We start from the raw sequence: 9910 nt of genomic DNA on the forward strand, positions 1-9910 counted from the left end.
GGCTAGTGGGCTCTAGAGCACAGACTCAGTAGTTGTGGCGCACGGGCTTAGTTGCTCCACGGCATGTGGGATCTTCCTGGATCAGGGCTTGAACCCGTGTCCCCTGCATTGGCAGGCGGATTCTTAACCATTGCGCCACCAGGGAAGCCTGGGACCCAGTTTTGTTGGGGACCACCCATTTTCAATAACTGAGGTATTTTCTCCTGGGCTGGTCAGTTTACCCAGAGAGGAATCTTTTCATTTCTTGCCCAGGGTTGGGGGGTGGGGCAGGGAGAGTGGTGGCTGTAGGGGAGCATGGTATAAGCACAGTGGCCAACATTCTTGTGGCTAACTGGAGAAAAGGGGTTAGAGTCCTACTATTAGTATGTGAACTTCATATAATTTCATCTTTATTACTGCAGCCCAGTCTCACCTGTCAGGTGTTCTCAGATCCAGAGGCCTTCTGGTTCAGATCCTCTGTAATGAAAGTTCTCTAGTCTTCTGCCATGTTGGAGGTGAGGTAGTCACCTGAATACACTGGTGATGGAGGGGATGAAAAGTGCAACCTCTCAGGTTTTCAGTCAGTCCTGCTGTGTCCTCAGAGCTCAGAGGTGGGGCTAGTAACTGTAACTGGCCAGGCTCTGCCAGACTCACCGGAATAGATGAACTTGCTTCTTGGCTTCCCTCAGTGCAGGCGACAGATATTCCATCTCCTCAGATCAATAACAATCTGATTTACAGCTTCCAAAATTTTGTCAGCTGATCTCTTGGCTTTGTTTCTTCTGTGGACTCAAGTATGTCCTTGTAGATTTGTCTTTTTAAATTTTTTTGCTATCATTTTAATAAGCGACCTTCTGGAAGAAGGAGACATAAATATATGGGTTCAAGACACCATGCTTAAGCAGAGGTCTGGGTATTTCTGTGGAATACATTTATTCTTCAAAATCCAGAGTGACTTAAAAATGTAAATCAGATCGTATCACTTCCCCATTTAAAAGTCTGTCAAGATGATCCAGCAATTCCACTTCTGTGTATACACCCAAGAGAACAGAAAGCAGGGACTTGAAGAGATATTGCACACCCATGTTCACAGCAGTGTTATTCACAATAGTAGCTAAAACTGGGAAACAACCCAAATGTCCATTGATGGATGAATGCATAAACAAAATGTCATCCATCCATACAATGGAATATTATTCATCCTTAAAAAAACGGAAGGACATTCTGACACATGCTACGACTCAGATGAACCTTGAGGACATTAAGTGACATAATCCAGTCCGCAAAGGACAATACTGTCTGACTCTACTTCTTTGGGGTCCCTGGAGCAAATTCATAGAGACAGGAAGTAGGGTGGTGGGTGCCAGGGGCTGAGGGAAGGGGATGGGGAGTTAAGTGTTTAACGGGGACAGAATTTTAGTTTGGGAAGATGAGAAAGTTCTGGAGAGGGATGGTGGTGATACTTGCACAACAAAGAGAATGTCCTTAATGCCCCTGAGCTGTACACCTAAAAGACGGTTACGATGGTAAATTTTGCGTTATGTGTATTTTGCCACAGTAAAAACAAGGCAACCAGCAAACCCTGCGGGAGTTTCCCAGTTCACTTAAACCAGAACCCCAAGTCATCTGCGGGGCACGGGTTCCCCATGGGCTCTTCCCGCATTTGACTCGGCCCAGCCGCTCGGCGCCGGCTTCGGTCCTCCCGTTGCGCCCCCGCCCAAGCGGCTCCCCGGGGGCGCCGCGTAAGCACTAGCTGCTCGAAGGCAGGAACGACTCCCGCCCCGGGCCCCCCGCAGCGGGTCGAGGGAAGGGTCTCAGAACCACCGCCTACCACCGGGCTCCGCCTTCGTTCCCGGAAGTCGCCCGCGGCAGGCAGGGCCATCCCGGCGACTCCCGCGCAGCCCGGCGGCCGGAAGCGCGCGCCCGCCGAAGCCTGTCCCTTGCGGCGCGCCGTCCGCGCCCGAAGGCGCCTGCGCGGAGTCGACGCGGCCCCGCGTGGGACGGGCCGGCATGGCGTTCCGGCAGGCGCTGCAGCTGGCGGCCTGCGGCCTGGCCGGGGGCTCGGCCGCGGTGTTCTTCTCGGCGGTGGCAGTGGGGAAGCCCCGCGCGGGCGGGGACGCGGAGCCGCGCGTGGTCGAGCCGCCGACGTGGGCGGGGGCCGCGCGCCCCGGGCCCGGCGTCTGGGACCCCAACTGGGACAGGTGCGGGGCCGGCGGCGGGAGCCTTCCCGGGCCCCGGCCGTCCCGGCCGGTCGGTGTGGTCGGTTCCGCGGAGGGGCGGGCGGGGCAGGCTTGCGTGCGGGTTTCTCTTTCGGTTCTGGCCACAAGGGTGGCTGTGGACGTGGGCCGTCCTTCGACCCCTCTTCTGAGCGCCAGTTTCCTCGTCTGCCCAGGGAGTCGTTCTGAGGAAGGAGCACCGTGATGCCAGGGACAGTGCCTGGCGCACAGGGAAGCCCAAAGTGGTCGTTTTCAGTCCTAGACGGAGGGCTTGGACCTTTGTAGGGCTCTTGTCCTTGTTTCCGTTTCCCAACTTCTGAATCCTCAGATTGGGTGACGGCACGTTGGTCCCATATTTGCGATACAGCTGAGACGGCGAGGTGGAGATGGGCCCTGGAAGGGGCCTCCGCGAGGCGGCCTCGCGGGGACAGGACCAGCAGCCATCTTGAGTAGGAACGTGAGGTCCAGGGGTCCCGGTCCCACCTGGCCGCGCGCTGTCAGTGTTCTTATTGAGCCCTTTGAGTGTGGCTCCTGTGATCAGGAAGCAATTTTTAGTCTTACTTAACGTTAATTAAATTTGAAAACCAGAGCAGTGCAGATCTTAAAATACTGTATTGAAACACGATAGTAGTTTTGGTATGCTGGAGTAAATAAAGTGAGTTACTGAAATTTCACCAGTTTCTTCCTGCTTTGTAAATGTGGCCACTTGGAAATTTTAAATTACGTATGTTGCCGGTGTTCTGTTTCTATTGGACAGCCCTGCTCTGGGTTGTGGGATGGTTTACCCAGTCCCAGCTCTTCACTCCTTGACACTCTTGAGTGTGGGGCACAGATCCAATATTTATTGCTGGCCTAGTTGTATCGGGAACTAAATAGGTATTCTTTCTAACCTTTAATTTTTGAAAAGTAAACTTATCTTAGAATCATCTTGTATTTACAGAAAAAGATGATAGAGTACCTGTATACTCCACACTTAATTCCCTCTGTTGTTAACACCTCACACTAATATGGGACACTTGTCACAATCAGTGAACCAGTATAGATACGATATTTTTAACTGACGTCCGTACTTTATTGAAATTTCCTCAGTTTTTACATGTTGTCCGTTGTGTCTTCCCGGATCCCACAGGACAGTCAGGCTTTGACGGTTTCTCAGACTTGACTTGTTTTGATGACCTTGACAGTTTTGAGCAGGGCTGATCAGGGATTTTATAGAATGTTCCTCAATTGGGATAAGACTGGGGTCATATTCTCTTTTTCAAACATCAGTACAATCTTGTGAATTTCTTGGGCCTTTTTAAGGAAACAGAGTCACTCAGGTTAAAGGACTGACTTGAGGTAGAGCCGGACTCCAGCCTTGTATGAGGCCAACATTGCTGTATTTACTTGCCAAGTCTAGATTTATGGGGGGGTGAGGGGGGTGGTGTCCATGCTAGAAAGTTCCAGGGCCTCATCCAGTGAAATCTCCAGCCTCTTTCTGAGGAGCCAGGCTTCCTGCATCTGTGCCTGTAGGTCCCAGATGTCTTCTCTGGCTCAGCCCCAGCTCCCACGTGACCGCCAGTGTGGCATCTCGGCCTGGCCATGTTACAGGCACCCCAGGTTCCCCAGGTTCGCACGGCCCAAGCAGAACCCGTGAATTCACCATTATTCCCCTCAAAACTTATTCTTCCAGCACTGCCTCAGCTGAGTACATTCTTTTCCCAGCTCTGCCGGTCTCACAGGCATGTAATTTCTGTTGGCTTGAGGCCAATGAGCCGTCAGAGTGCCTGTCTTCACCAGACTTGCTGGTGTCTCAGCATCTTTTCTGCTGCAGCTCCCTCCCAGCATTCCAGCAGGGCCATCCAGGGGGTTTCCGTGGTAACGGGAGCATTTTCCTCACTGTCCCATGTGATGCCTACTATCCCATGTGCTACTAAGCATTGAAAATGTGTTTAGTGTGATTGGGGAAATGGAGTTTTAATTGTATTTAATTTTCATGATTTTGAATTTAAGTAGCCACATGGTCAGTGGCTACTGTTGGGCAGCACAGCGTCCCCGTCAGTGAGGCCACCCTGTGGGCATTTCGCACCTGCCCTTCCACAGACACTCCTTCCTCCTCTCTGCGTCCCTGGTCCCCTTGCTGTGACTGTCAGTCTCCTCACAAGGACGTGGGCAGCACAATAGCTTCGCCTGTCTGTTCTGTTCACATCCAGCCGCCCAGGGCGGGCCTGGCGCCAAGAGAAGGGGGGCGCTGGCTCCTCCCCTGTGCCTCACCAACCCAGGAAGCCCCTCTGTCAGAAAGACTGGGGGTGACTTGTGAGCAGGGGCACAGGACATACCATCTCGTATTTCTGCATCAGGAGAGAACCACTGTCCCTGGTCAACCTGCGGAAGAGGAACCTGGAGCCCGGAGAAGAAGAGCTGGCGTCCAGGCTGGACCACTACAAGGCCAAGGCCACACGGCACATCTTCCTCATCAGGCATTCGCAGTACCACGTGGACGCCTCCCTGGAGAAGGACCGCACGCTGACGCCCCTGGGTACGTGGCTGGGCCTCCTTGAAGGTGCCCTTGGGGCGCTGGGCCTCTTTGGACCTGTGTCGGGTGTTCTCGACCCAGATGCGAGCCTTGTCATTATTAGTAATAATCAGCCAAATCTGACACAGGCTTTGAAAACGTCCTCGTTAAGGTGGATCCTGCCCGCAGGCCCGAGGCTCTCGGAGGCGCCCCGCCCGGTGCTCCTTCTGGCTTGACCTCGTTGCTGGAGAGCCTTCCTCATAAACGGTGGCGGCGGGTCTCAGCCGCCCCCGCCGGGCGGGACCGCCTCGGTCTTTGTGCTCATGTGTCTGTAGGAGAAATTCCTAGCAAGGAAACGGCAGGGAGGTTGGAGATAGAGTTTACATTTAAAAAAATCTCTCTGTTGAATGAGATAGCACCCACTTGTGTGAAGGGGCTTGCTGGCCTGTCCTCAGGCCCGGGTGGAAGTAAAGCTGCATCTGTGGTATCGTGCATCCAGCTGAGACTGACTTTCCAAGGGCGTTTCGACTGGATTCTAAGATACATTTGAGGAAAAGCATTTGTATTTGCACCCAGGCTGCAGCAGTGCTGAGGCTGTCCGTCCTCACGTGTTAACACCTGGTGGTGGTGATTGAGCGGCAGGTGGTCACTGGCGCACTGACACCCAATCTTTGGACAAAGTTGAGTAGGAATGGTGTGGGGGACCCAGAAATAGTAAACAGGACCCCACCCAAACTTCAGCCAGCCTCCACCATGGCCGTTGTCTTCAATGTTTCTTCCTTATGGGGCTGAAGGTGGCTGGTTTGTCTCATTGATTTTACCTGTTGAAAGCCTGACCCCTTCCTTAGGCCTGAGCCCCGGGAGGGGCTGCCCGTCTTGTCCCCCAAACCTAGTGGTGCTTGGTAAGGACTGAAGTATTTGTGAAGTAAACAAACAGGGACTCCGGCGACGTGTAATTCTCCAGTGTATTCCACCTTCAAGGTCGTGAGCAGGCTGAACTAACCGGTCTCCGACTTGCAAGCTTGGGGTTGAAGTTTAATAAAATCGTCCATTCCTCCATGACCCGTGCAATAGAGACCACTGACATCATCAGCAAACACCTGCCAGGTGAGTGCCAGGCGCCCCCCGGGCCGGCTGCTCCTGAAGGGGCCCTGAGTCCTGTGTCTCTCCGCAGGCGTCTGCAAGGTCAGCACAGACCTGCTGAGGGAAGGCGCCCCCATCGAGCCTGACCCCCCCGTGTCTCACTGGAAGCCGGAGGCTGTGGTAAAAACTCCCCCCGGGCGGCCTTCCCTCCACCCCTGGGCTCCTGGCGGCCCCTGGGCTCCTGGCGGCCCCTGGGCCCGCGCACTGCCTCCATACGGACGATCCCTCCCTCTGCCCCCAGCAGTATTATGAGGACGGGGCGCGGATCGAGGCCGCCTTCCGGAACTACATCCACCGGGCGGACACCAAGCAGCAGGAGGACAGCTACGAGATCTTCATCTGCCACGCCAACGTCATCCGCTATATCGTGTGCAGGTGAGGCCCCAACGGGGCGCCCGCGGCCCCGCCTCCCCCCTCCCCCGCCGGCCTGTGCCCCCAGCGCGGCTCCCCCTCCTCTTGTCTGATGGTGCCCGCCAGGCCCAGCCGGTGGTCTGGTAGAACGGCTTTCTCACGACTGCATGTTTTTGCTGGGAACAGACCAGACTGAGGTGCCCCCCGTGGGCGGCCTTTCCCGGGCGATGCTGACGTGGTCGCTTGGTTTAGGCGCTGTGCGCTGCCATTCCCAACGCGAAGTCCCACTTTGTAGGAGGCAACGCGAGCGCCCGTTTCCCTGAGGTCCCCCAGCTGGTTTCAGCACCTGTCGATGGCTCCTGCCCCCGTGGTTGTGCGTGGTGTTTGCTTAATGGTTTCGTATGTCCCTTTGTTTGTTAATTGGAATGTGTGTGACGAAGGACCCACGGATCTGTTTTGTGCAGGGTGATAACCTGTGAGCGCCTTAGTCCCTGGCAGCTCCAGCTGCTCCTGCGGGGCTCCTGTGTCCGTGGGGCAACCAGGTCCCTTCGTCCTGGCACCAGAGGTGCAGGGCCCTCACAGTGATGCCTGCGCTGAGCCCCAGGCAGAGTCACGGAGGGCCCTGGACCTGGGAAGGCCAGCTGGGTGCTAGTGTGTTTGACCACATCCCACTTAGTGCAAGTGGGGACCCAGCCTCCCCCGGGGCCATTCAAGGTGCTCCGCAGGTGCTTCAGGAGCTGAGGGGGTCCCCCTTCTCACGAGGGCCCATTCGCTTGCCCTCAGAAGCCGCCCACGTGGCCCGGGGCGAGCAGCCCTGCGCCGGAGGAGCAGGCTGCGGCGCCAGGTTCCCGGCCGGGTTGAGAGCTGCTGGGAGGAGGGGCTGGGCTTCGGGGGCAGCCTCAGCCCGTGTGCCGCTCAGGGCGACTTCGGGGCTGTGTGAACACGCGTCCTCCCATATCCCGGGACAGCACTGACCCCAGTGCTGAGGGCCGGCTGGAGACGTCAGGGCTGGGAGCGGCCTGTGCCCCCAGGACACGTGAGGGCGCTCTGCTCCCTAACTTAGGGCAGTTTTGAAAGCGGTGAGGGTGACGCTGAGCCTTGAAAAATCAGCGTGTAGGTAGTTAATCCTTCAAGTCGGCAAAACTCTCGACAGAGGGCGTGCCAGTTGAAGGCGAGCCACAGGGGTGCCGCTTGTTCACCCCAGTGTCCTGGGGCACAAAGGGGTCCGGTGGCTCGGACGGAGGCCATAGTCCTGCTGGGCTCTTCAGCAGACACCAACTGTGCCTAAGAAGAGTTAAGCAGATGGAAATGCTCCGGGGTTGTGGGTTGCCCCTGCCGCACCTTCTGGCTGCCCCCGTCCCCTTTTGGTGACACTGGAAGAACAATTCAGTTGCATGCATTTGTTAACTAGTGTGTTTGTGACTCACATGCAAGCCTTGAGTTGGGTTGATCCCCCGTCCCAGAGGGTCTGGGCTGTCACCTCCCCCTTGTTTGATTGATGGGTTGGCATCCACCCGACAGTTCCTTCCTCTGAGAAACCCCATTTGAAAATGGGAGGGACTTGCAGGTGTTGGCCCCAGCCCCAGGGAAGTCCCCTGAGGCCTTGTCATCTGGGGTGGGCCCCTTCCCAGCCTGTGCTCTCTCCTCCAGGGCGCTGCAGTTCCCTCCAGAAGGCTGGCTCCGCCTTTCCCTCAACAACGGCAGCATTACGCACCTGGTAGTCCGGCCAGATGGCCGAGTGGCGCTCAGGACCCTCGGGGACACGGGATTCATGCCTCCTGACAAGATCTCTCGCTCCTGAGGGCCACCTCGAGGCCCCGCTCTCCTCCTCAGCCCCATGCCGGCCTGGTGTGGGTGCCACCGAGACCGCGGGCTCCTCCCCTGCCCCCACACAGGCCGCGCCGCAGGGCCAGGGCTCCAGGGCGCAGCAGCCGGAGAGAAGGATCCACGAAGCAGTGCTGCAGCGCTGAGCTTCTGGCCCAGGATGCAGAAGGGAAGCACTCAGGTCAGATCAGCTTCGTCTCTCGCAGTGTCTCTGCCTCACTCTTGTCCACCAGGATGAGCCTGTTTCAGGAACAGGAACGAGCAGGCCTGTTTCAGGGACTGGACGAGGCCCCCAGATGCCGTCCCCACAGGGGCCGCGGCAGACGCCGCAGCGAGCTGTCCGTCAGTAGAGCCCGTCAGGCAGGAGGAGGTGGGCACCAGCGCTCTTCCATTCGTAACTTATTTCGCTGCTTTTTACACTCTTTTCATTTCCTAGAACTCTTTGTCACTTAAGTTTTCATCGATTGAAGATTTTCCTCAACTGGTTCTTGTTTTGAAAACCCATTTCTCACTCCCGAGTCACACAGCCCTGACACTGTTGGATCTGAACTCACGTGTGTTGCTAGGCCTTTCCGACACAGAGGAGGGGCACCTTAGCAGGTGAGGGAGGTGACTCGACCTGCTGCTCTCGTGGGAGGGGCTGGGCAGTGACGGACCAGGAGGGGCCCTGTTTCAATAAAGTGTCTGGCTGACAGTTCAGTCCTTGTTTACCTGTGGCTATTAATCTTTTATGCTTGTGGATTAAAATATTTAGATACAACACGTCCATCCCAAATCTCCATTTATTTAGACGGAAGTACAATTTCTATGAAGTGGTTGTGAACATTTTTGCAATCAGTGCAACTAATTGGGATATTCGATCCATTTCTGTCAATTTTGGAAATACCTACAAAACGAAATTGTGTTTTACTGGTTTTTCAAAGTACTAATTGTGAGTGTTTTAAAGGAAGCAGGAAGCCTGTGCAGCATAACAGCCGCAACCTTGCTGAGACAGATTGGGCAGAAGGCTCTTTCCCCAGTATTTTGTGCGCCCTGGGCTGACAGTTTTGCAGGGTGTCTGCCCGCCAGGGGCCTCAGTGAGAGGCCCTGACCCAGGACAGTGAGCTCGGTAAGTAAAAGCAGCAGGCACACACCATTCTGCGAAATAGTTGAGACCAGTTACCCAGGGGCTGTGCTAACGGCTGAGACCAGAAAAGCCAGAGGCGGTACCGTGTCTGGCCTCGGGCGCTGTGAGGCCCCGCGGCCAGGCCCTGGGCCCCTGGACCCTCGGGCTTGCGCGGCCACCCTGCTGTCCTGTCTGCAGACCTGGCTTTTCCGTGGCGTGTCCACCCTTTACACTTGACCTTTGAGAAGCAAGGCAGCATTTTAGAAACAGGAAAGGAGCCCAGGAGCAGGACAGTGGTGTTTGGACGGGGTCAGTTAGTTACAGGGGCCCAGGGAGGTCGCACTGGAAACCGCCCCGAGGTAGGACAGATGACCGAGAACTTCTGAAACGTCGGGAACGTCATCCTAAGCTTGACCAAGGTGGAAAACCACCCCAAGAGCCCGTGTGACAGGAGGGATCCTGAGCTGACAGCAGTGGGAACAGTAGTGGTTCCTACTGACCGTGTTGCTGTTTGTTCCACAATATTTCCTTTCTTTTGAGACGGCTGAGGAAGGAGGCCGAGGGCACGTGTAAGAAGAAACCCCTCCCTGCGGGCCTTGCGCGCACACAGACCTGTGTGGTTCCAGCAGCCTGGGGGGCAAACCCGGCTGGGGACGCCTGACGAGGCAGTCACCCCACAGCTGTTCCCTCTGAGCTGCAAATGCCTCTGGAAACATCCAAACACTATCCCGGAGGGTCCGTCTGGATCCAGGAGCGGGGAACCTTCCGGAGCCGCCTGCATGCAGCCCGTGGCACCTT

General features: G+C 56.2%; 1 protein-coding gene across 2 annotated transcripts; it reads left to right on the plus strand.

Annotated features, from left to right (window-relative positions):
• The first annotated feature begins 1969 nt into the window (after positions 1-1969).
• PGAM5 (PGAM family member 5, mitochondrial serine/threonine protein phosphatase) lies at positions 1970-8769 on the plus strand. Of its 2 annotated transcripts, none has more exons than XM_030859909.2 (6): positions 1970-2180; positions 4535-4713; positions 5671-5796; positions 5864-5952; positions 6074-6207; positions 7834-8769. In XM_030859909.2, the coding sequence occupies exons 1-6, from the start codon at positions 1990-1992 to the stop codon at positions 7982-7984; spliced, it is 870 nt and encodes a 289-aa protein (XP_030715769.1). In that variant the 5' UTR covers positions 1970-1989; the 3' UTR covers positions 7985-8769. The 2 variants fall into 2 exon arrangements, with proteins under 2 accessions (XP_030715769.1, XP_030715770.1); XM_030859910.2 differs by having other exon boundaries at positions 6077-6207.
• The last annotated feature ends 1141 nt before the right edge of the window (positions 8770-9910 follow it).

The sequence above is a fragment of the Globicephala melas genome, chromosome 13 (assembly GCF_963455315.2).
Source record: "Globicephala melas chromosome 13, mGloMel1.2, whole genome shotgun sequence".
NCBI lineage: Eukaryota > Metazoa > Chordata > Mammalia > Artiodactyla > Delphinidae > Globicephala > Globicephala melas.

Bases quoted from the DNA above. Each gene is read 5' to 3' on its own strand.
- PGAM5 (XM_030859909.2), top strand. From the start codon at position 1,990: ATGGCGTTCCGGCAGGCGCTGCAGCTGGCGGCCTGCGGCCTGGCCGGG. The intron at 4,714-5,670 runs GTACGTGGCTGG...TCCACCTTCAAG, and splicing joins CCGCACGCTGACGCCCCTGG to GTCGTGAGCAGGCTGAACTA. The intron at 6,208-7,833 runs GTGAGGCCCCAA...TCTCTCCTCCAG, and splicing joins ATCCGCTATATCGTGTGCAG to GGCGCTGCAGTTCCCTCCAG.